Source organism: Pristiophorus japonicus, chromosome 13 (assembly GCF_044704955.1).
Source record: "Pristiophorus japonicus isolate sPriJap1 chromosome 13, sPriJap1.hap1, whole genome shotgun sequence".
Classification (NCBI taxonomy): domain Eukaryota; kingdom Metazoa; phylum Chordata; class Chondrichthyes; family Pristiophoridae; genus Pristiophorus; species Pristiophorus japonicus.
Window position 1 is genome coordinate 30334982 of NC_091989.1, and position 26296 is coordinate 30361277.

The 26296-nt window shown below is 44.9% G+C and overlaps 1 protein-coding gene across 9 annotated transcripts in view; it reads right to left on the reverse strand.

The window, feature by feature from the left end:
* dennd6b (DENN/MADD domain containing 6B) overlaps positions 1–26296 on the reverse strand; it is a 170043-nt gene that overhangs the window by 91116 nt on the left and 52631 nt on the right. For 6 of the 9 annotated variants that reach the window (XM_070897301.1, XM_070897305.1, XM_070897303.1 and 3 more), the window contains 3 exons: positions 11632–11687; positions 11025–11147; positions 851–949 (listed from right to left, as the gene is read on the reverse strand). In XM_070897301.1, the coding sequence (XP_070753402.1) occupies positions 851–949; positions 11025–11147; positions 11632–11687 (278 nt within the window). The remainder of the gene's footprint in view (positions 1–850; positions 950–11024; positions 11148–11631; positions 11688–26296) is intronic. The other 3 variants (XM_070897302.1, XM_070897300.1, XM_070897304.1) reach the window with 2 other exon arrangements.

Genomic DNA, 26296 nt, shown 5'->3' on the forward strand with positions numbered 1-26296 from the left:
GCTGCTACCACAATGAGTACTGAGGGAGCGCTGCACTGGCAGTACTAAGGGAGTAATACACTATCAGAGAGGAAGTACTGAGGGAGCGCTGCACTGTCGGAAGGTCTGCACCGTCGGAGGGTCAGTACAGAGGGACTGTTGGAGTGGCAGTACTGAGGGAGCGCTGCATTGTCAGAGGGTCAGTACTGAGTGCCACACTGTTGGAGGTGCTGTCTTTCTCCCCAGTGTCCTGGTCAATATTTATCTCTCAACCAACATCACTAAAAAACAGATGATCTGGTCATTGATCTTACTACTGCTTCTGGGATGTTGCTGTGCGAAAATTGGATGATGTGTTTTCTACATTACAACAGTGGCTACTCTTCAAAAGTACTTCATTGGCTGTAAAGTACTTTGGGACGTCCTGAGGTTGTGAAAGGCGCTATAGAAATGCAAGTTTTTCTTTCTTTGTTTTATAGTTTTAAGTCGATGCTTTATTTTCTTGATGATTCTGAACTTGTAAAATTTCAAAGATAAACTTTTAAAATGTTTACAACTGTTATCATCCTCTTTGTAACCATCACGTATATCTCTGACTGAGTTTCTCTCAATGCTTCAGATCAGATTACTGGGAGCAGGCTGGGATCGTGCACATTCCCATCTGCTCTAACTTGCACAGGGAGGAAGCATCAACCCACCTCGCTTCTGAGCACTGTAACTGGCTTCTTGACGTGCTTAGGAGCAGAAAAGCACACTTTCCTCATGTGCAAGTTACAGCAGATGTGAAGTTTCACTTCAATGTGCAAACCGCCAGGCTCCATTCCAGCACTTCAACAAACACATATAAACACTCCCTGATGTTTGAACTTACGGTGCCTGCGTTCGCGTTGTGTACTCTTTAAATTCAGTGTCATGGATGGTGAAGTAAGGCCGATAGTCACAGCAGTATCTCAGCGGTGTAATGCAACTACAACAGAAAACACATCAACTGACAACAAATCCGTGTACTGTGCTCAGATGTACAGATTCTGTGTGAAGGAGGGTATGGAAAGATTCACCAAAACAAAGGCCTTAAACATATGAAAAAGTAGTTAACACAGACACTTTAAACCTCCGCTTGCTCAATCCACTCTACTTACCCGATAACATGGAGTAGAATGGCCTGAAGGTAAAATATAAACTAATAATATATTGTCCCAGGCCACTCAGCAATCCCTATTGACTGCTTTTCTATTGGAATTTCATATAGTTTGCACAATAAATGCTTTGACTGCTCTCCAACAAAGCGATCAGGTTCTGGAGTTTCCCTTGTACATTCTCATCATAGGCAGTCCCTCGAAATCGAGGAAGACTTGCTTCCACTCAGTGAGTTCTTAGGTGACTGTACAGTCCAATACGGGAATTACAGTCTCTGACACAGGTGGGACAGACAGTCGTTGAAGGAAAGGGTTGGTGAGACATGTACAATATCCAAATAAACGGGCATCATTAGAGATTGTCAGGTTCTTAGACATGTGCTGCTAATTAGCTGCAGTTTTATTTTAAGCTACAGAATGTCTTGTTGATAGTAGCCTTGAAGGGTAAAAGGAGTCACTGAGACTAAGTTTTTGGGAAATGTAAAGAAATTAGCTTTCTGATCATTTCTGCTCACCACATTGACTGAGAGGGGTAGGAGACATCTATCCTAAGGATGGGAAGGTGGAGCTGATATCAATTAAGATTGGTGGGTTACCAGGTGTTCTAGTTGACCCTGAACTAAGCTTCCTATCCCATATCCTTCCACCTCCGTAACTTCTCTCCCTAACATTCCACACCAGCCTCAGCCCATCTGCTGCCGAAACCCTCATCCATCCTTCAGACATCTCCAGATTCAACTGTTCCAATTAACAGAAAAAGTAGATAAGGGTAATGCAGTAGATGTAATTATATTGGAATTTTCAAAAGGCCTTTGATATGGTACAGCATAGTAGACTCATAACTAAGGTCAGAGCATCTGGAATCAGGGGACAAGTAGCAGAATGGATATCAATCAAGCTGGCTACAAAACAGAAAATAGAAAGTGGGGGTAAGGATAGCTACTCAGACTGGCAAAAGATGGTAAGTGGTGTTCCACAAGGATCAGTGCTGGGACCATTGTTGTTCACAATTTACATAAATGATTTGGACTCAGGAATAAGAACAATTTCCAAACGATACCAAATTGGGAGGTGTAGTTAATAGAAAGGAAAAATCTGACAAAATACAGAAAGACAATAATCTTGCAGAATTGGCATATAATTGGCAAATTAATTTCAATATAGGTCAGTGTGATGTGTTACATTTTGGTTGGGGCAAATAGATCTAGGCATACAGATATACAGATCACTAAAGGTAACGATGTAGATTAGTAAGACCATTAAAAAAAGCAAACTCTGGGGTTTATTTCTAGAGGGATAGAACTGAAAAGCGGAGAAAACATGTTAAACTTGTATCGAACCTTGGTTAGACCACACTCTGAACAGTCTGGTCTCCATATTATAAGGAGGATATAAAGGCACTGGAGAAAATGCAAAAAGGTTTCAAAAGGATGATACCAGATCCGAGAATATATACTTATCAGGAAAGGCTGAGCAGTCTGGGCAATTTTCTCTGAGAAGGCGGAGGGGTGACCCAATAAAGGTCATTAAGATTATTGAAGGGTTTGACATAGAAGACATATGATTCCATTTGTGGGGGATCCAAAACTAGAGGTCATAAATATAAGACAGTCACTAATAAATAAAATAAGGAATTCAGGAGAAACTGCTTAACCCAAAGAGTGGTAAAAATGTGGAACAAGCTACCAGAAAAGGTAGTTGAGGTAAATAGCATAGATGCATTTAAGAGGTAGCTAGATAAGCACATGAGTGAGAAAGGAATAGAAGGACATGTTGATGGGGTGAAATGCAGTATGGTGGGAGGAGGCTTGTGTGGTGCATAAATACTGGGATAGACCAGTAATACTATACTGTACACCCGCTATACTGTACACCCGATGTAATATCTCTTCCTTGACTCAGAGGATTACTGTCTGATTACACTTCTGAGAGACCAGTTAGCCTAACATCAGTGGTTGGGAAAATGTTGGGAGTCCAATATTAAAGAAGTAGTGGCAGGACATTTGGAAAAGCGAAATTCTGTCAGCCAGAGTCAGCATGGATTTATGAAGAGGAAGTCATGTTTGACAAATTTGCTGGAATTCTTTGAGGATGTAATGAACAGGGTGGATAAAGGGGAACCAGTGAATGTGGTGTATTTGGAATTCCAGAAGGCATTTGATAACGTGCCACATAAAAGGTTACTGCACAAGATAAAAGATCACGGGGTTGGGGTAATAGAAGATTGGATAGAAGATTGGCTAACAAACAGAAAACAGAGAGTTGGGATAAATGGTTCATTCTCGGGTTGGCAATCAGTAACTAGTGGTGTGCTACAGGGATCAGTGCTGGGACCCCAACTATTTACAGTCTATATTAACGACTTGGAAGAAGGGACCGAGTGTAACGGAGCCACGTTTGCTGATGATACAAAGATGGGAGGAAAAGCAATGAGGACACAAATAATCTGCAAAAGGACATAGACAGGCAAAAATTTGGCAGATGGAGTATAATGTTGGAAAGTGTGAGGTCATGCACTTTGGCAGAAACAAAAAATCGAAGAGCAGGTTATTATTTAAATTGCAAAGTGCTGCAGTACAGCGGGACCTGGGGGTACTTGTGCAAGAAACACAAAAGGATAGTACGCAGGTACAGCAACTGTTCAGGAAGGCCAATGGAATCTTGCCCTTTACCGCAAAGGGGATGGGATATAAAAGCAGGGAAGTCTTGCTACAGTTGCACAGGGTATTGGTGAGGCCACACCTGGAATACTGTGTACAGTTTTGGTTTCCATATTTACGAAAGGATATACTTGCTTTGGAGGCAGTTCAGAGAAGGTTCACTAGGTTGATTCCAGGGATGAGAGGGTTGTCTTATGAGGAAAGGTTGAGGAGGTTGGGCCTCTGCTCCTTGGAATTCAGAAGAATGAGAGGTGATCTTATCGAAATGTATAAGATTATGAGGGGGCTTGACAAGGTGGATGCAGAGAAGATGTTTCCACTGATAGGGGAGACTAGAACTAGAGGGCAAAATCTTAGAATAAGGGGCCACCCATTTAAAACTGAGATGAGGAGAAATTTCTTCTCTCAGAGGGTTGTGGATTTGTGGGACTCACTGCCTCAGAGAGCTGTGGGAAGCTGGGACATTGAATAAATTTAAGACAGAAATAGATAGTTTTTTTAAATGATAAGGGAATAAGGGGTTATGGGGAGCGGGCAGGGAGGTGAACCTGAGTCCATGATCGGATCAGCCATGATCGTATTGAATGGCAGAGCAGGCTTGAGGGGCCGTGTGACCTACTCCTGCTTCTATTTCTTATGTTCTAAACACCTTGGGATGATTCCCTGTATTAAAAATGGAATAGAAATGCAAGACAAACTGCACAGATTAAAGAGTTGTTCAGAAATACGAGGGGAGAAGAGAAGGCAGATGAGGATGGGTTTTGAGTGCGTGTGTATAAATGCACGAAGCGTGGTAAATAAGGTTGGTGAGCTCATGCAAAAATTTCCACATGGGATTATGAAAAAGTGTCAGTAATGGAGACCTGGCTCAACCAAGCAGAGGAATGGGAACTTAATAGAGCTCCTTAGATGACTAAAGACATAGAGGTCGACATTAGTTTTTTTAACGCCACATGTTGCTGCCGGAGAGGGGCGGCTAAATCCTTACCGTTGGCGGCTACCAGGTTCATGGGCTGACTGGCAATTTAATCGGGTGGTGGGGGAGACGCCAAGACTTACTGCTGCGCGCTCTGCCGCCATCCACGTGGTGATGTCCCCCTTGCCACCAATGCTCCGAAATTAGGTGAGTATGGTGGCCTTACTAGCAAGCGTCCGTACCGTTTGGGAAAGGTGGTGGTACATCGGGGATCCCGGGCGGTAGCGCCAGGAATCAAGGTAAATGTTTATGTTTATTTTTTTTTTAGCCTTTAGGTATTAATGGGACCAGTGGGCAATTGTGGATGTTGGTGAAAGAAAGTGTCAAACTTTTTTTCCTCATTTTTTTTTAAACTCTTATGCCGGACGCCTACTGTCAGGAAATTCAGTCGGCCTCCTAAGATGCCGCTCCGTTGGCGCCCGAGGAGGAGTGAGTGTGTAACTGCACTTTTCGTGCTGCTCTTTCATCTTTGGGCGGCAAAACTTTTGCAGTTTGAGGCGGCACCTACCGCCTGGCGTTAAATCAGCACTCAGCTGGTTTTACCACCTGAATCTATCCTATTTAGCACAGTGGTAGTGCCACACAACACGATGGAGGGTGTCTTCAGTGTGAAGACGGGACTTCATCTCTACAATGACTGTGCGATGATCACTGCTACCAATACTGTCATGGACAGCTGCATCTACAACAGGTAGATTGGTGAGGACAAGGTCAAGTAGGTTTTTCCCCTCGTGTTGGTTCTCTCACCACCTGCTGGCACTATGCTATTCAGGACTCAGCCAGCTCGATAGGTAGTGGTGCTTCCGAGCCACTCTTGGTGATATTGAAGTCCTGCACCCAGAGTACATTCTGTGCCCTTGCTACCCTCAGTGCTTCTTTCACGTGGTATTCAACTTGGAGAAGTACTGATTCATCAGCTGTAGGAGGGCAGTAGGTAGTAATAAGCAGGTGGTTTCTTGACCTGCAGCCATGGGACTTCATGGGGTCCAGAATTAATGTTGATGACTCCTAGGGAAATTCCATCCCAACTGTATACCACTGTGCTGCCACCTCGGGTGGGTCTGTCCTGCCAGTAGGGGAGTCTGGGACATTGGTTGAACGGTATGATTCTGTGAATCAGGCAGTTACTTGACTAGTTTGTGGGACAGCTCTCCCAATTTTGGCACAAGTCACCAGATGTTAGTGTGGAGTACTTTGCAGGGTTGACTGGGTTGAGTGTGCTGTTGTCGTGTCCAAAGTTGATGCCAGGTAGTCTGTCCGGTTTTACTCTTATTATTGTTTCTTGTAGCGGTTTGTTACAACTGAGTGGCTTGCGGCAGATTTCCTTACCGAAAGGACATTAGTGAACCAGACGGGTTTTTAACAACAATCCAGTAGTTTCATGGTCACCATTACTGACTAGCTTTTTATTCCATATTTTATTTAATTAACTGAATTTAAAATCCACAGCTGCCGTGGTGGGATTTGAACTCTCGTCTCTGGATTATTAGTCCAAGCTTCTGGATTACTAGTCCCGTAACTTAACCACTATGCTACTGTTGTATGGAATTGTTTACCTTTGGAGGTTAGAGTGTCAAGTAGCTTAGAACTCGAAGGTTAAATTGGACAAGTATCTCTCCAAGCTAATCTTGAATAAACTTTGGCCCAACTGAATAGCATTGTTGCTAAATTTCATATTCAGTCAATTAATTCAGTTCATTAAGTTCAACATACGGGAGCAGCGCGAGTCCGGGGTCGGCGAGAGGCCTATAAAGGCCAGCGGGAGTCGAGCAATCAGTCGAGGAGGCGGGAGCTCGGAGCAGCGCGAGTCCGGGGTCGGCGAGAGGCCTATAAAGGCCAGCGGGAGTCGAGCAGTTCGAGCAGTCAGTCGAGGAGGCGGGAGCTCGGAGCAGCGCGAGTCCGGGGTCGGCGAGAGGCCTATAAAGGCCAGCGGGAGTCGAGCAGTTCGAGCAGTCAGTCGAGGAGGCGGGAGCTCGGAGCAGCGCGAGTCCGGGGTCGGCGAGAGGCGTACCGGTGCAGCTACAGGGAGAAGGCAAAGAAAGAAACAAAGGTGACGTCACAGCCTAGGGGGTAAGTGATTGGCTAGTGATTGGTGAGTAGTTTTTCTTTTTCTTCTTATATTAGTCAGTAACTTTTAACATTGTTGTTGCCAATTTAAGGGTATCTAAGTGTTAATTCATGGCAGGAGAGCTCGGTCGGGTGTTATGCTCCTCCTGGACCATGTGGGAACTCAGGGACACTTCCGGTGTCCCTGACGCCTACGTGTGCAGGAAGTGTATCCACCTCCAGCTCCTGACTGTCCGCGTTGCGGAATTGGAGCTGAGGGTGGATTCACTCTGGAGCATCCACGATGCTGAGAATGACGTGAGTATCACGTGTAGCGAGTTGGTCTTACCGCAGGGAAAGGGTCCACAGCCAGATAGGGAATGGAAGACCAGCAGGAAGAGTAGTGCAAGAAAGGTAGTGCAGGGGTCCCCTGTGGTCATCCCCCTGCAAAACAGATACACTGCTTTGAGTACTGTTGAGGGGGATGACTCATCAGGGGAGGGCAGCAGCAGCCAAGTTCATGGCACCGTGGCTGGCTCTGTTGCACAGGAGGGCAGGAAAAAGAGTGGGAGAGCAATAGTGATAGGGGATTCAATGGTGAGGGGAATAGATAGGCGTTTCTGCGGCCGCGACCGAGACTCCAGGATGGTATGTTGCCTCCCTGGTGCAAGGGTCAAGGATGTCTCGGAGCGGGTGCAGGACATTCTGAAATGGGAGGGAGAACAGCCAGTTGTCGTGGTGCACATTGGTACCAACGACATAGGTAAAAAAAGGGATGAGGTCCTACGAAACGAATTTAAGGAGCTAGGAGCTAAATTAAAAAGTAGGACCTCAAAAGTAGTAATCTCGGGATTGCTACCAGTGCCACGTGATAGTCAGAGTAGGAATCGCAGGATAGCGCAGATGAATACGTGGCTTGAGCAGTGGTGCAGCAGGGAGGGATTCAAATTCCTGGGGCATTGGGACCGGTTCTGGGGGAGGTGGGACCAGTACAAACCAGACGGTCTGCACCTGGGCAGGACCGGAACCAATGTCCTAGGGGGAGTGTTTGCTAGTGCTGTTGGGGAGGATTTAAACTAATATGGCAGGGGGATGGGAACCAATGCAGGGAGACAGAGGGAAACAAAAAGGAGGCAAAAGCAAAAGACAGAAAGGAGATGAGGAAAAGTGGAGGGCGGAGAAACCCAAGGCAAAGAACAAAAAGGGCCACTGTACAGCAAAATTCTAAAAGGACAAAGGGTGTTAAAAAAACAAGCCTGAAGGCTTTGTGTCTTAATGCAAGGAGTATCCGCAATAAGGTGGATGAATTAACTGTGCAAATAGATGTTAATAAATATGATGTGATTGGGATTACGGAGACGTGGCTCCAGGATGATCAGTGCTGGGAACTCAACATTCAGGGGTATTCGACATTCAGGAAGGATAGAGTAAAGGGAAAAGGAGGTGGGGTAGCATTGTTGGTTAAAGAGGAGATTAATGCAATAGTTAGGAAAGACATTAGCTTGGATGATGTGGAATCTATATGGGTAGAGCTGCAGAACACCAAAGGGCAAAAAACGTTAGTAGGAGTTGTGTACAGACCTCCAAACAGTAATAGGGATGTTGGGGAGGGCATCAAACAGGAAATTAGGGGTGCATGCAATAAAGGTGTAGCAGTTATAATGGGTGACTTTAATATGCACATAGATTGGGCTAGCCAAACTGGAAGCAATACGGTGGAGGAGGATTTCCTGGAGTGCATAAGGGATGGTTTTCTAGACCAGTATGTTGAGGAACCAACTAGGGGGGAGGCCATCTTAGACTGGGTGTTGTGTAATGAGAGAGGATTAATTAGCAATCTCATTGTGCGAGGCCCCTTGGGGAAGAGTGACCATAATATGGTGGAATTCTGCATTAGGATGGAGAATGAAACAGTAAATTCAGAGACCATGGTCCAGAACTTAAAGAAGGGTAACTTTGAAGGTATGAGGCGTGAATTGGCTAGGATAGATTGGCGAATGATACTTAGGGGGTTGACTGTGGATGGGCAATGGCAGACATTTAGAGACCACATGGATGAATTACAACAATTGTACATTCCTGTCTGGTGTAAAAATAAAAAAGGGAAGGTGGCTCAACCGTGGCTATCTAGGGAAATCAGGGATAGTATTAAAGCCAAGGAAGTGGCATACAAATTGGCCAGAAATAGCAGCGAACCTGGGAACTGGGAGAAATTTAGAACTCAGCAGAGGAGGACAAAGGGTTTGATTAGGGCAGGGAAAATGGAGTACGAGAAGAAGCTTGCAGGGAACATTAAGGTGGATTGCAAAAGTTTCTATAGGTATGTAAAGAGAAAAAGGTTAGTAAAGACAAACGTAGGTCCCCTGCAGTCAGAATCAGGAGAAGTCATAACGGGGAACAAAGAAATGGCAGACCAATTGAACAAGTACTTTGGTTCGGTATTCACTAAGGAGGATACAAACAACCTTCCGGATATAAAAGGGGTCAGAGGGTCTAGTAAGGAGGGGGAACTGAGGGAAATCTTTATTAGTCGGGAAATTGTGTTGGGGAAATTGATGGGATTGAAGGCCGATAAATCCCAGGGCCTGATGGACTGCATCCCAGAGGACTTAAGGAGGTGGCCTTGGAAATAGCGGATGCATTGAGAGTCATTTTCCAACATTCCATTGACTCTGGATCAGTTCCTATGGAGTGGAGGGTAGCCAATGTAACCCCACTTTTTAAAAAAGGAGGGAGAGAGAAAACAGGGAATTATAGACCGGTCAGCCTGACCTCAGTAGTGGGTAAAATGATGGAATCAATTATTAAGTATGTCATAGCAGTGCATCTGGAAAATGGTGACATGATAGGTCCAAGTCAGCATGGATTTGTGAAAGGGAAATCATGCTTGACAAATCTTCTGGAATTTTTTGAGGATGTTTCCAGTAAAGTGGACAAAGGAGAACCAGTTGATGTGGTATATTTGGACTTTCAGAAGGCTTTCGACAAGGTCCCACACAAGAGATTAATGTGCAAAGTTAAAGCACATGGGATTGGGGGTAGTGTGCTGACGTGGATTGAGAACTGGTTGTCAGACAGGAAGCAAAGAGTAGGAGTAAACGGGTACTTTTCAGAATGGCAGGCAGTGACTAGTGGGGTGCCGCAAGGTTCTGTGCTGGGGCCCCAGCTGTTTACATTGTACATTAATGATTTAGACGAGGGAATTAAATGCAGTATCTCCAAATTTGCGGATGACACTAAGTTGGGTGGCAGTGTGAGCTGCGAGGAGGATGCTATTAGGCTGCAGAGTGACTTGGATAGGTTAGGTGAGTGGGCAAATACATGGCAGATGAAGTATAATGTGGATAAATGTGAGGTTATCCACTTTGGTGGTAAAAACAGAGAGACAGACTATTATCTGAATGGTGACAGATTAGGAAAAGGGAAGGTGCAATGAGATCTGGGTGTCATGGTACATCAGTCATTGAAGGTTAGCATGCAGGTACAGCAGGCGGTTAAGAAAGCAAATGGCATGTTGGCCTTCATAGCGAGGGGATTTGAATACAGGGGCAGGGAGGTGTTGCTACAGTTGTACAGGGCCTTGGTGAGGCCACACCTGGAATATTGTGTACAGTTTTGGTCTCCTAACTTGAGGAAGGACATTCTTGCTATTGAGGGAGTGCAGCGAAGATTCACCAGATTGATTCCCGGGATGGCGGGACTGACCTATCAAGAAAGACTGGATCAACTGGGCTTGTATTCACTGGAGTTCAGAAGAATGAGAGGGGACCTCATAGAAACGTTTAAAATTCTGACGGGTTTAGACAGGTTAGATGCAGGAAGAATGTTCCCAATGTTGGGGAAGTCCAGAACCAGGGGTCACAGTCTGAGGATAAGGGGTAAGCCATTTAGGACCGAGATGAGGAGAAACTTCTTCACCCAGAGAGTGGTGAACCTGTGGAATTCTCTACCACAGAAAGTAGTTGAGGCCAATTCACTAAATATATTCAAAAGGGAGTTAGATGAAGTCCTTACTACTCGGGGGATCAAGGGTTATGGCGAGAAAGCAGGAAGGGGGTACTGAAGTTTCATGTTCAGCCATGAACTCATTGAATGGCGGTGCAGGCTAGAAGGGCCGAATGGCCTGCTCCTGCACCTATTTTCTATGTTTCTATGTTTCTATACAAGAGTACCTTAAAAATGTTGCTTGAGCCATGAGAGCTTTACTGTATGCAGTTCTCTACTCACCTGGTCAATGCCAGCACAGTATCTGAAGAAACTGTGGGGGAGGTTGCCATAACAATCACTGGTTCTCCAAGCAACATCAGCTCCCAAAGCATTTGGATGTGGATCAGGATTGGCTGGAAACACCTGACACAAAAATAATTAATCAGTGAATAGGGTTGGAGCAAAGGATATCAATCTTTTAAAAAAAAATAGGATCAAGTAAAGGCCATTGGATCCAAGAAGCTCATGATATTCTCAGTCCCATGCATCCATCCTCTTATCATATCTCGCAATCCCTCTTTCCAAAGCACATCCAATTGTCTCAAACTATTCATATCGTCTCTACTTCAATGGTCGAAATGTTAATTACAGTTGATATTTTAGTTTAACATCCCCAAAAGAGAATAAATAACTGTAGATGGAATATTTTTTTGCCGTAGCTCAAGATGGCTGTTCCAAATACTGTAGCATTAAATTACAATTTTTTTTTTAAAAAAGGTCGGCAACACATATTTACCGTCAACATTTCTAAGGTATCTAAATATTTATATTGCAGCATCGCAATGAGGTCAGCTAGGCTCATGTCATATTCACTGAAGTCCATTCGCTGCACTGAAACAGCACTTACGTGAACAGATCCAGCTCATTTACTGTAGGAATGATCATTGGCGCTGGCAACAGATTCTGAGGGAAAAGAAACAAAGCTTTTCATTTTTCAAAAAATATGACTTACATTTGATTATAGAAAGGATCAAAGAAAATTACAGATATGTATAGTGTCTCAGATACAATCTGGGTCCAACATCCTTCACCACACACACAGTGGGGCCGAACTTCAGGCCCACCAGAAAGCTGGTGCACATACCTTTTTTAAAAAGTTTTTACTATCGGGTGCGATGAGACAGGCTTCCAATTGATTTTCTCCACTTTGAAGTTTTTTTCGCATTGAACCGGGAAGCCGGTCATAATGGGAGCAGAAGTGCGGCGATAAGTGCTGGTAAGGGGCAGGACAGAGTCTCCGCCACTGTCACCCAGCGGCAGAGCGGTGGTGACGTCAGTGCGCGTGCACGGCACCACGTCTCCCCCCTCATTTAAAGGGGAGAGAAGCAGCGATTTTATAGGTTCTGCCACTGGGCCACCAGGGAGGGTTTCGGCCGGGCCAGCAGCCTGGCACCCTGTTAGCGGCCTGGTCGAACCCGGGGCAATAATTGTCCAGCCGATCGGGAAGTTGGCTGGCAAAAAGAAAATGGCGGCTGCGGCAGTGTGCCCTCCCCTTGAAGGGCCACCGCGCTGCTGTGCCACACGCACACAAAACAAGGTGCCCCGACAGAAAAAGCTGTTGAGGGCACTGCGTGGCGGATGATTGATTTTGGCAGTAGATTTGGGGCGGATTGGGATGTAGGTGCGGGAGATCAGCGGTGCGCGCTTTGATGACGAGCTTGCGGCGGTTGGCAGCAGCGAGGCGGCAGTGGGGACAGGCCGAAAAATCCCCGAGGTGAATTTGGGTCGTGGCGACCAATCGACTGCAACGCGGCGGCCACTTGATTCCGCCGCATGGCTGCCTCAAAACAGCGGTAACAGACCTTATATGGACTCTGAATTTCGGCCTTTTATCACAGCGTCTCAGATACCATACAATCCAGGTTCAACATCCAGGAAAGAATTCAAAACATTACTTCCAAACTGCTATACATAGCAAAACAGTAATATTGTGAGCAGAGACAACTACCTTTGGTCCACCTAGCTTACCCTTCCAAACTTTCCCTTAGTTTCTTAACCATGCTAACAGCCCTGAATCTCGTTTGCAAATTGGAATTCATCCAGTCCTTTTAAAATCTGCCCTGGTTTTCCCTTCCACGAAACCCACTGGTAATCTGCTCCACTATTCTCAGCCTCTTATTGAAAAAAGTTACCCACATTTTCTATTTTCTTTTGACAGCCTTAACTTTAAACTGTGCCCTCCAGTCCTTGAATCTTGTGCCTGACCGAAGAACATTCCTGGACCCAAATTCTCAAATTTCAAAGAACTCTATCAAATCTTTCTTCATCCTTCACTTTTCTCCGTGAGGTCCGCTGACTTTGTAGAAGAAAACCCACACCAAAAACTTACCGTGGTATTCTCCCCGCTGCTGGAACATTGCAGGCCCTTGGCGTAGCGCAGCAGTAGGACTGGGGAGGCGGAGCCAAGTACCGTTGCTGAAAACAGTGCCGAGACCTCTGCACATACGCGCTAGAGTGTGCATGCATGTGCAGTAGTTCCTTGCCCCGAATCTCTGCAGGTTGTGAGGGAGAGGCCCAAAGCACACCGCTCCTAGCCCTGGCCGAATGGGCTCCCCACAAGCATTTGGAGAGGAACAGGAAGGATAAAGATGCCAAGTTCCGTTTGATTCTTATTGAGAGCAGAATCTACAGGCTGGCTCGTTATTACATGTCCAAGAGGGTACTTCCACAGCTTCAGCACTTGTAGCCTAAGTTTCTTCATTGATTTATTGGATCTAAAAAAAATAAAATGTTCCCCCCTCCCTCCGCTCCCCCCCTCCCCCGATGCCGCCTTGAGCCTAGCCTCCCGGTGTGCATCTACCGCCCATAGCCCTGGCCGAATGGGCTCCCTCATCAGCGGCCCACTGCCTTCCCTTCACATAAAAGGTAGGACTTCTACTTTTTATTTGTTATTGATTGATTGATTGCTTATTACTTTGATCTTGGTGCTTTAGGTGCAGGGTTCCTTCTATTTTATGTGTTAATTAATTGCTTATTACTTTTTGTGCTTTGTTGAGTGCTTTGTAAGTCTTGTGCTAAGTGCAGTTCCTCGCAGCTTCTTTGTATTTTTTATTTGTTATTGAATGCTTACTTTTGTGCTTTGTTTAGTGCTTGGTGCTTGAAATGTATTGCTTTGTTTAGTGCTTAGTGCTTTAAATATACTTAAAGCACTATCTTCTTTAATGTTGTTGTGAAGGTGTTTAGTGCTTTGCACAATCATAAGAACATATGAATTAGGAACAGGAGTAGGCCATCTAGCCCCTCGTGCCTGCTCCGCCATTCAATAAGATCATGGCTGATCTGGTCGTGGATTCAGCTCCACTTACCCGCCCTCTCCCCGTAACTCTTAATTCCCTTATTGGTTAAAAATCTATCTATCTTTGACTTGAAAACATTCAATGAGCTAGCCTCAACTGCTTCCTTAGGCAGAGAATTCCAGATTCACAACCCTCTGGGAGAAGAAATTCTCTCTCAACTCGGTTTTAAATTGGCTCCTCCGTATTTTGAGGCTGTGCCCCCTAGTTCTAGTCTCCCCTACCAATGGAAACAACCTCTCTGCCTCTATCTTGTCTATCCCTTTCATTATTTTAAATGTTTCTATAAGATCACCCCTCATCCTTCTGAACTCCAAGGAGTAAAGACCCAATCTACTCAATCTATCATCATAAGGTAACCCCCTCATTTCTGGAATCAGCCTAGTGAATCGTCTCTGTACCCCTTCCAAAGCTAGTATATCCTTCCTTAAGTAAGGTGACCAAAACTGCACGCAGTACTCCAGGTGCGGCCTCACCAATACCCTATACAGTTGCAGCAAGACCTCCCTGCTTTTGTACTCCATCCCTCTCGCAATGAAGGCCAATATTCCATTTGCCTTCCTGATTACCTGCTGCACCTGCAAACCAACCTTTTGGGATTCGTGCACAAGGACCCCCAGGTCCCGCTGCACCACAGCATGTTGTAATTTCTCCCCATTCAAATAATATTCCCTTTTACTGTTTTTTTTTCCCCCCCCCAAGGTGGATGACCTCACACTTTCCGACATTGTATTCCATCTGCCAAACCTTAGCCCATTCGCTTAACCTATCCAAATCTCCTTGCAGCCTTTCTGAGTCCTCTACACAACCCGCTTTCCCACTAATCTTAGTGTCATCTGCAAATTTTGTTGCACTACACTCTGTCCCCTCTTCTAGGTCATCTATGTATATTGTAAACAGTTGTGGTCCCAGCACTGATCCCTGTGGCACAGCACTAACCACTGATTTCCAACCCGAAAAGGACCCATTTATCCCGACTCTCTGCTTTCTGTTCGCCAGCCAATTCTCTATCCATGCTAATACATTTCCTCTGACTCCGCGTACCTTTATCTTCTGCAGTAACCTTTTGTGTGGCACCTTATCGAATGCCTTTTGGAAATCTAAATACACCACATCCATCAGTACACCTCTATCCACCATGCTCGTTATATCCTCAAAGAATTCCAGTAAATTAGTTAAACATGATTTCCCCTTCATGAATCCATGCTGCGTCTGCTTGATTGCACTATTCCTATCTAGATGTCCCGCTATTTCTTCCTTAATGATAGTTTTAAGCATTTTCCCCACGACAGATGTTAACCTAACCGGCCTATAGTTACCTGCCTTTTGTCTGCCCCCTTTTTTAAACAGAGGCATTACATTAGCTGCTTTCCAATCCGCTGGTACCTCCCCAGAGTCCAGAGAATTTTAGTAGATTATAACGAATGCATTTGCTATAACTTCCGCCATCTCTTTTAATACCCTGGGATGCATTTCATCAGGACCAGGGGACTTGTCTACCTTCAGTCCCATTAGTCTGTCCAGCACTACCCCCCGAGTGATAGTGATTGTCTCAAGGTCCTCCCTTCCCACATTCCTGTGGCCTGCAAATTTTGGCATGGTTTTTGTGTCTTCCACTGTGAAGACCGAAGCAAAATAATTGTTTAAGGTCTCAGCCATTTCCACATTTCCCATTATTAAATCCCCCTTTTCATCTTCTAAGGGACCAACATTTACTTTAGTCACTCTTTTCCGTTTAATATATCTGTAAAAGCTTTTACTATACGTTTTTATGTTTTGCACAAGTTTACCTTCGTAATCTATCTTTCCTTTCTTTATTGCTTTCTTAGTCATTCTTTGCTGTTGCTTAAAATTTTCCCAATCCTCTAGTTTCCCACTAACTTTGGCCACCTTATATGCATTGGTCTTTGATTTGATACTTTCCTTTATTTCCTTGGTTATCCACAGCTGGTTATCCCTTCTCTTGCCGCCCTTCTTTTTCACTGGAATATATTTTTGTTGCGCACTATGAAAGAGCTCCTTAAAAGTCCTCCACTGTTCCTCAATTGTGCCACCGTTTAGTCCTCGTTTCCAGTCTACTTTAGCCAACTCTGCCCTCATCCCACTGTAGTCCCCTTTGTTTAAGCATAGTACGCTCGTTTCTGACATAACTTCCTCACCCTCAATCTGTATTACAAATTCAACCATATTGTGATCACTCATTCCGAGAGGATCTTTTACGAGGAGATCGTTTATTTTTCCTGTCTCATTACACAGGACCAGATCTAAGATGGCTTGCTCCCTTGTAGGTTCTGTTACATACTGTTCTAAGAAACAATCCCGTATGCATTCCTCCTCCAGGCTACCCCGTGCAATTTGATTTGACCAATCGATATGACGGTTAAAATCCCCCATGACTACTGCCGTTCCTTTTTCACATGCCTCCATTATTCCCTTGATTATTGCCCGCCCCACCGTGAAGTTATTATTTGGGGCCTATAAACTACGCCGACCAGTGACTTTTTCCCCTTACTATCTCTAATCTCCACCCACAATGATTCAACATTTTGTTCATTGGAGCCAATATCATCCCTCACAACTGCCCTGATATCATCCTTTATTAACAGAGCTACCCCACCTCCTTTCCCTTCTTGCCTATCTTTCTGAATCATCAGATACCCCTGTATGTTTAATTCCCAGTCTTGGCCACCTTGCAACCATGTTTCTGTAATGGCCACCAAATCATACCCATTTGTAATGATTTGTGCCGTCAACTCATTTACTTTATTTCGAATGCTGCGTGCATTGAGGTGGAGTGTTTTCATCCTAGTTTTTAAACCATGATTTTTAGTTTTGACCCCTCCTGCAGCCCTTTTATATTCAGTGGCCCTTTTTGTTTCTTGCCTTTGTTTTCTCTGCCCTCCACTTTTATTCATCTCTTTTCTGTCTTTTGTTTTTGTCTCCTTTTTGTTTCCCTCTGTCTCCCTGTATTGGTTCCCAGCCCCCTGCCATATTAGTTTAACTCCTCATCAACAGCACTAGCAAACACTCCCCCTAGGACATTGGTTCCGGTCCTGCCCAAGTGCAGACCGTCCAGCTTGTACTGGTCCCACCTCCCCCAGAACCTGTTCCAATGGCCCACGAATTTGAATCCCTCCCTGCTGCACCACTGCTCAAGCCACGTATTCATCTGTGCTATCCTGCGATTCCTACTCTGACTAGCACGTGGCACTGGTAGCAATCCCGAGATTACTACTTTTGAGGTCCTACTTTTTAAATTTAGCTCCTAGCTCCTTAAGTTCGTCTCGTAGCACCACATCCCTTTTTTTACCTATGTCGTTGGTACCAATGTGCACCACGACAACTGGCTGTTCTCCCTCCCTTTTTAGAATGTCCTGCACTCGCTCGGAGACATCCTTGACCCTTGCACCAGGGAGGAAACATACCATCCTGGAGTCTCGATTGCGGCCGCAGAAACGCCTATCTATTCCCTTTATGATTGAATCCCCTATCACTATCGCTCTCCCACTCTTTTTCATGCCCTCCTGTACAACAGAGCCAGCCACGGTGCCATGAACTTGGCTGCTGCTGCTCTCCCCTGATGAGTCATCTCCCTCTACAGCACTCAAAGCGGTGTATCTGTTTTGCAGGGGGATGACCAGATGGGACCCCTGCACTACCTTCTTTGTACTACTCTTCCTGTTGGTCTTCCATTCCCTAGCTGGCTGTGGATCCTTCTCATGCGGTAAGACCAACTTACTACACGTGCCACTTATGTCATTCTCAGCATCGTGGATGCTCCAGAGTGAATCCACCCTCAGCTCCAATTCCGCAACGCGGTCCGTCAGGAGATGGCGGTGGATACACTTCTCACACACGTAGTCGTCAGGGACACCGGAAGTGTCCCCGAGTTCCCACATGGTACACGTGACCGAGCTCTCCTGCCATGCCTTAACCCTTAGATACCCTTAAATTGGTAACAACAATGTTACAGTTTATTTACTGATATAAAAAAGAAAAAGAAAAGCTACTCACCAATCACCAGCCAATCACTTATCCCATTGGCTGTGACGTCACCTTTTGATTCCTTTCTACTTCTTTTTTGCTTTCTCTCCCGCTGTAGCTGCACAAGTACGCCTTTATAGGCCGCTCCGACACTGCTCCCACCTCTCACCAACTGCCGCTGGCTCTCGAGCTCCCGCTGGGCCTTTATAGGCCGCTCCGACGCTGCTCCCGCCTCTCACTTCCCTTCCCCACCCCCTCCCCCCCATCTCTGGCTACCTGCGCTGATTTCTTAATTCACCACAAGGTTTTTCTGAGCGTACAAAAGTGGCCACATATGCTGGCCTAAATTAATTTGGAGTAACTTTTAGCTGGCTAAACTTGCTTAAATGGCCAAAACAGGCGTAAGTGGCTGGTAACGCCCACTTTTGAAAAAAAAACTTAAAAAAGAACCTAACTAACTCACTTACACTGGAGCAAATTAAATGGGGAGAATTGCAATTTTTAAGAAACTCCAAAAAAATCTCGTTGCTTCAAAAAACAGAGCAACTCCTGGGGAAACTTGGGCCCATACATTCCACATAAATCTGTCATCAAAGTTCAGGAACTGGCCATGTATCCTTTATTTGGACTCCCATTTCACACTTTTCCTGAAATGTGAAGATTAAAACTGGTAATCCAGGTGTGGTCTGAACAAGGCCAGAAACAACTTCAATATTACCTCCTTAGATTTATAAATCATATCCTTAGCCACACATCCCAACTGAAAGGTGTCAGCATCTTGCCCCGCCTCGCTATATTGTCCACCCCTGACCCTGCCTAAACTGTTGAGGTGGTGGCACGGCCCTCATCAAATTATACCTTGGCCTCTCACCCTACTCCTCTGGCACCTTTTCCTTCAAACACCTCACCCTGTTCCACCCTTCTCGTCAATCCTTTAAAATCTTCGTTCTCTACGCCTTCCATCAGTCAATTCACGTTTCTCCTGAGCTATCCTACTTAGCGTCTGCATTGAGCGACTCCTCATCCATAGTGATTTCAATCTCCATCTCAACTCCAGACATGACTATTCCAACATTCCTCTGGCCGGCCTCCCATCCTCCATGCTCTGCAAATGTCAGATCTTCCAACACTCTGCTGACCGTATCCTCCCCCACCAGGTTTTGCTCACTCACCACTCCTGTCCTTGCTGACCAACATTGGCTCCCAGTCCCCCAACACCTCCCATTAAAGTTTTCATCCTCGTGTTTAAATTCCTTCATGACTTTACATTATGTTGCTATGCTTTTTCTAGTTCTCTCTTTGCCCCTCTCAACACCCTTTTAGCATGTTTCTGCATTTTCTTATGTTTGTCTCAGTGGACCTCTTTTCCTTTCTTCCTGCAGGATTTGTAGACCTGAAAGACCATTCCATGTGTTGATTTCTGTTTGTGTGAAGGTCTTGCTGACATATGTCTGCAAAGTACTTTTCATCGCTTTGAATTTGTGCCCTTTTGTCTTATTGTAGTAATTTAATTTGAAGTGATGTTCTGGACTTGCTTTTTCTAACCTAAATACTTCCATGAGGTTCACTCTGAACCACCTCTTCATATGAAATGCCTCTGGAGATTGAATATCTATGTATGGGGTGAGCAGATATAGGTTTGATAGCCTATCATCCTCTATACATAACATCTCCCTTGCATATCAATGACTAGAGCTGGACACAGTACTTAATGTGTGTCTGATTGGAGCAACTTCCAGTTTTAGCATGACTGCCTGTGACTTGTGCTTAACTGATTGTGCTGTACAGTTCAGCATTTTATTTGCCTTATTGATTATTGTTCCACAGTGTGCATATTAAGGACATGTCTAGTAATATCCTATGTCTCTTTCAATTATGAACTAATCCATCACAGATCATATAGTGCTTCTGATGGGCATTTGTCTTCCAATGTACACTTGGCCATATTAAATTTCTTCTGCCACTCTTTGGCCCACCTACATATTTGATCAGTAGATAATGGGCCTCTTCCTCCAATCTCTTCTCCTGTTCTCCCTCTCCCCCTTCCAAGGTTTGGTATAATCGGCAAATCTAATCAGTTTGCATTGAGCCTCCGAATCCAAGTTATCAATATAAATTATAAACAGACAGGCATTCTATAATTGATCCTTGGAGCACTCCATTCAGAAGTTTGTCTCTCCTGCAGTACAGGTGTCACGTCCGAAATCCGGAAACCTCAGGACCGAGGCCGTTCTGGATTCCGGGTATTTCCGGATTTCGGAATGTCTTTGCCTGGGCCGAGGTAGGGAGGGGAGGGGAGGTGGGCTGGTCGGGCGGCCGAGGGCAGGGGGAGGCCGGGCTGCCGAGGACGAAGGGGGGGTGGGGGCCGGGCGGCCGAGGACGGGGGGAGGCCGGGCCACCGGGGCAGTTGGTGGGCTGAGGCAAGGGTGTCCGGATTTCGGAACATTTTTCGGTTTCCGGCTGACCTAGCCACGGATCGGCCCAGTGTCCAGATTCCAGAACTCCGGATTTTGGACGTCGCACCTGGAGATTAATTTCAAGTGATGTTCTGGACTTGCTTTTTCTGTACCATTTACTATCCTAAATACTTCCATGAGGTTCACTCTGAACCACCTCTTCAAAGACTGAAAAATCAAAGTTGCCACTTAAACATCACTCTGCTAACCGTTTCTTATCCTTTTGCCAATTTCTTATCCATTTTATCTTGAATCCTTGACAATTTAGAATCCTTTCATTTGAAGCTTTACCAAAAGCTTTTGGAATACTAAGTACATTATGTTGTATGGCTTTCCACAATCCACTTTGGATGTCACTTCTTCCATAAAGTCAAGGACATTAGTCAGGCAGAAACTTTCCCGTCAGAATTCATACTATTTACTAGTCTATCATACAAATACTCCTTTATATTTACTCCTGATTATCAATTCCATTACTTTACCTAGTTTCACTGAGATTAATGGATCTGTAGTTAACATAAGAACATAAGAAATAGGAGCAGGAGTAGGCCAAACAGCCCCTCGAGCCTGCTCCGCCATTTAACACTATCATGGCTGATCCGATCATGGACTCAGGTCCACTTCCCTGCCCGCTCTCCATAACCCCTTATCGTTTAAGAAACTATCTATTTCTGTCTTAAATTTAGCTTCCACAGCTCTCTGAGGCAGCGAATTCCACAGATCCACAACCGGTGAGAGAAGAAATTTCTCCTCATCTCTTATTCTAAGATTTTGCCCTCTAGTTCTAGTCTCCCCTATCAGTGGAAACATTCTCTCTGCGCCCACCTCGTCAAGCCCCCTTATAATCTTATACGTTTCGATAAGATCACCTCTCATTCTTCTGAATTCCAATGAATAGAGGCCCAACCTACTCAACCTTTCCTCATGTCAACCTCTTCATCTCTGGAATCAACCTAGTGAACCTTCTCTGAACTGTCTCCAAAGCAAGTATATCCTTTCGTAAATATGGAAACCAAAACTGTACGCAATATTCCAGGTGTGGTCTCACCAATACCCTGTATAACTGTAGCAAGACTTCCCTGCTTTTATACTCCATCTCCTTTGCAATAAAGGCCAAGATTCCATTGGTCTTCCTAATCACTTGCTATACCTGCATACTAACCTTTTGTGTTTCATGCACAAGTACCCCCAGGTCACGCTGTACTGCAGCACTTTGCAATCTTTCTCCATTTAAATAATAACTTGCTCTTTGATTTTTTTTCTGCCAAAGTGCATGACCTCACACTTACAACATTATACTCCATCTGCCAAATTTTTGCCCACTCACTTAGCCTGTCTATGTCCTTTTGCAGATTTTTAGTTACCTGGGTTTGTTTAATCAATTATTTTTGATAATGAGTATCACGTTAACTTGTTCCCAGTCCAATGAAACTTCCTCAGCATTCCTTAACTCCCTTATAATAGTCAACACCCCACAGATTCATCCCTTGTCTCTGATTGCCGCAGGATACTAATCATCTATTCCTAGAGATTTGTTTTGGTTTGAGCCCTTTTAATCTGTCTAGAACCTGCATCGCATTTATGTCAAAGTTACTAATTCTACTTGGATTGGTTTTTTTATTGTTCATCTCTTGTCTGATGAATACTTGGAGGAAGTAAACATTTAGTGTATTAACCATTTAATGTTCACCTTTTGTCTCTGTCCTGTTAGCCCTGACCTAAGAGAACACCACCGCAGGTTGGGGCTATAAATAGAGCTGGAGCACCGGGCCCTGGAGCATTGTGGCGGATGAGGGTACGGGGCCCAGAAGAGCCGAGGGCCCAGGAGCAGCAAGGACCAGCCCACACTGCGATATGTGTGTGCACTAGGTCCGTGCAGCAGAGCAGGTCTCCAGTCGTCCTGGTTAATCCTTGCTACTGGATAAAGGCCTAGCTCTGTCAAGCCCGTGCGGTGGCTGATGTGCAACAGTCACCACACGTTAAAAAAATTCACGCACGGGTGTCTTCCACCCCCTCAACTGGAGTTCAGGACTGGAACATTGGGTCCTTCATTGAAACATCTGAACTCTCGTGGAAGCAAGTCATTGTCGTTCGAGGGACCGCCTATGATGATGGTTAGCATCTTTTAAGGTTCTAAGTTCTTCTCCGACTGTCCTCCAACTGCTATGGTACTGAAATAATTAGTTACTGTTTTTTCTGCAGCTATCTTCATTTACGAATTCCTTTTTGTCTCATGTATCACATTTTTAATCTGTTTGATTTTTTTCTAATTTCCTCCCAGTGGAATATCTCATTTTTCTCCTGCAACATTTGTAGGGTCCATTTTTCATCGTCATTAAGTTTACGTCCTTCCACAGCACTGAAACAGCCCTTATCAAAGTCACAAATGACATCCTATGTGACAGTGACCATGACGAGCTATTCCTCCTCAATTCTTCTCGACCTGTCTGAACCCTTCGACAGACAATCACACCATCTTCCTCCAACATCTCTCCTCCATTATCCAGTTGATTGATCCTGCCCTTGCCTGGTTCCATTTTTGTCTATCCATTCATAGCCAGGGAATCTCATGCAATGGCTCCTCTTCCCACTCTGATATCTCTGGAATCCCCCAAGGATCTATCTTTGACCCCCTATTTCTCATCTACATGCTGCCCCTCAGTGACATCATCTGAAAACATATCAGATTCCACTTGTACACTGAAGAAACTCAGCTCTACCTCACCACCACCTCTCTCGACCTCTCCACTTCCCCGATTGGTCATGCTGCTTGCCCAAAGTAGAAATTTCCTGCAATCAAATATTGGGAAGACCGAAGCCAGTCTTTGGTTCTCACCACAAACTCCGTTCCCTAGCGATCGACTCAATCCCTCTCCTTGGCAACTGCCCAAGCCTGAACCAAGGAAAGAAAGGAGAGTATCAAATTAAAGACCAATGCGTATAAGGTGGCCAAGGTTAGTGGGAAACTAGAAGATTGGGAAAATTTTAAACAACAGCAAAGAATGACTAAAAAAGCAATAAAGAAAGGAAAGATAGATTACGAAGGTAAACTTGCGCAAAACATAAAACAGATAGTAAAAGCTTTTAGATATATAAAACGGAAAAGAATGACTAAAGTAAATGTTGTCCCTTAGAAGATGAGAAGGGGGATTTAATAATGGGAAATGTGGAAATGGCCGAGACCTTAAACAATTATTTTGCTTCAGTCTTCACAGTGGAAGACACAAAAACCATGCCAAAAATTGCTGGTCACAGGAATGTGGGAAGTGAGGACCTTGAGACAATCATTATCACTAGGAGGGGTAGTGCAGGACAGGCTAATGGGACTGAAGGTAGACAAGTCCCTTGGTCCTGATAAAATGCATCCCAGGGTATTAAAAGAGATGGCAGAAGTTATAGCAGATGCATTCGTTATAATCTACCAAAATTCTCTGGACTCTGGGGAGGTACCATCGGATTGGAAAGCAGCTAATGTAACGCCTCTGTTTAAAAAAGGGGCAGACAAAAGGCAGGGAACTATAGGCCGGTTAGTTTAACATCTGTAGTGGCGAAAATGCTTGAAACTATCATTAAGGAAGAAATAGCGGGACATCTAGATAGGAATAGTGCAATCAAGCAGACAGAGCATGGATTCATGAAAGGGAAATCATGTTTAACTAACTTACTGGAATTCTTTGAGGATATAACGAGCATGGTGGATAGAGGTGTACCGATGGCTGTGGTGTATTTAGATTTCCAAAAGGCATTCGATAAGGTGCCACACAAAAGGTTACTGCAGAAGATAGAGGTACGCGGAGTCAGAGGAAATGTATTAGCATGGATAGAGAATTGGCTGGCGAACAGAAAGCAGAGAGTCGGGATAAATGGGTCCTTTTCGGGTTGGAAAACGGTGGTTGGTAGTGTGCCACAGGGATCGGTGCTGGGACCACAACTGTTTACAATATACATAGATGACCTGGAAGAGGGGACAGAGTGTAGTGTAACAAAATTTGCAGATGACACAAAGATTAGTGGGAAAGCGGGTTGTGTAGGGAGGACACAGAGAGGCTGCAAAGAGATTTAGATACGTTAAGCGAATGGGCTAAGGTTTGGCAGATGGAATACAATGTCAGAAAGTGTGAGGTCATCCACCTTGGGGGGGAAAAAAAAACAGTAAAAGGGAATATTATTTGAATGGGGAGAAATTACAACATGCTGAGGTGCAGAGGGACCTGGGGGTCCTAGTGCATGAATCCCAAAAAGTTAGTTTGCAGGTGCAGCAGGTAATCAGGAAGGCGAATGGAATGTTGGCCTTCATTGCGAGAGGGATGGAGTACAAAAGCAGAGAGGTCCTGCTGCAACTGTATAGGGTATTGGTAAGGCCACACCTGGAGTACTGCGTGCAGTTTTGGTCACCTTACTTAAGGAAGGATATACTGGCTTTGGAGGCAGTACAGAGACGATTCACTAAGCTGATTCCGGAGATGAGGGGGTTACCTTATGATGATAGATTGAGTAGACTGGGTCTTTACTCCTTGGAGTTCAGAAGGATGAGGGGTGATCTTATAGAAACATTTAAAATAATGAAAGGGATAGACAAGATAGAGGCAGAGAGGTTGTTTCCACTGGTAGGGGAGACTAGAACTAGGGGGCACAGCCTCAAAATATGGGGGAGCCAATTTAAAACCAAGTTGAGAAGGAATTTCTTCTCCCAGAGGGTTGTGAATCTGTGGAATTCTCTGCCCAAAGAAGCAGTTGAGGCTAGCTCATTGAATATATTCAAATCACAGAGATAGATTTTTAACCAATAAGGGAATTAAGGGTTACGGGGAGCGGGCGGGTAAGTGGAGCCGAGTCCACGGCCAGATCAGCCATGATCTTGTTGAATGGCGGGGCAGGCTCGAGGGGCTAGATGGCCTACTCCTGTTCCATGTTCTTATGTTCTTATGTTCAGACGGTTTGAAACCTCAACGTCCTATTTGACCCTGAGCGGAGATTCCAATCCCAAATCCTCTCAATCACCTCCTCTTTCTATCTCCGTAACATCGCCATCTACGCCCCAGCCTCAGGCTACCAGCTGCTGAAACCCTCATGCATGCTTTTGTTACCTCCAATGCTCTCCTGGCCAGCCTCCCATCTTTCACACTCCATAAACTTAAGCTCATCTAAAACTCTGCTGCCCGTATCTTAACTTGCACCAATACCATTTATTCATCACCCCTGTGCTGGCATACCTACATTTGCTCCCGGTCCAGCAACGCCTCAAATTTTTAAATTCTCAGAATTGTTTTCAAATCCCTTCACTGTCTTGCCCCTCTGTAACCTCCAGCCCCACAACCCTCCAAGATATCTGAGCTCCTCTAATTCTGGTCTCTTGAGCATCCTCAATTTTAATCGTCCCACTATTGGCAGCTGTTCCTTCAAACTTCTAGGCTCTAAGCACTGGAATTCCCTCCCTAAACCTCTCCACCTCTCTCTCTTCCTTTAAGACGCACCCTAAAACCCACCTCTTTGACCAAGCTTTTGGTCACCTGTTCTAATATCTCCACATGTGGTTCAGCATCAAATTTTGTTCAATAACACTCTTGTGAAGCACCTTGGGGCATTTAAGGCACTACATAAATGCAAGTTGTTGTTGTTCAGTTTGAATTATTGATCCATTTAGGGTCACACTCGTTTAGTGCTACACCTGCTCATCCTGGGTTTCTATTTACCCTGCATGTTAAACAGTTTTAATAGATTTACCATCAAGACAGCTTCCACCACCCGTTGAGGAAAGTCTAGCGGTGGGCCATCATAC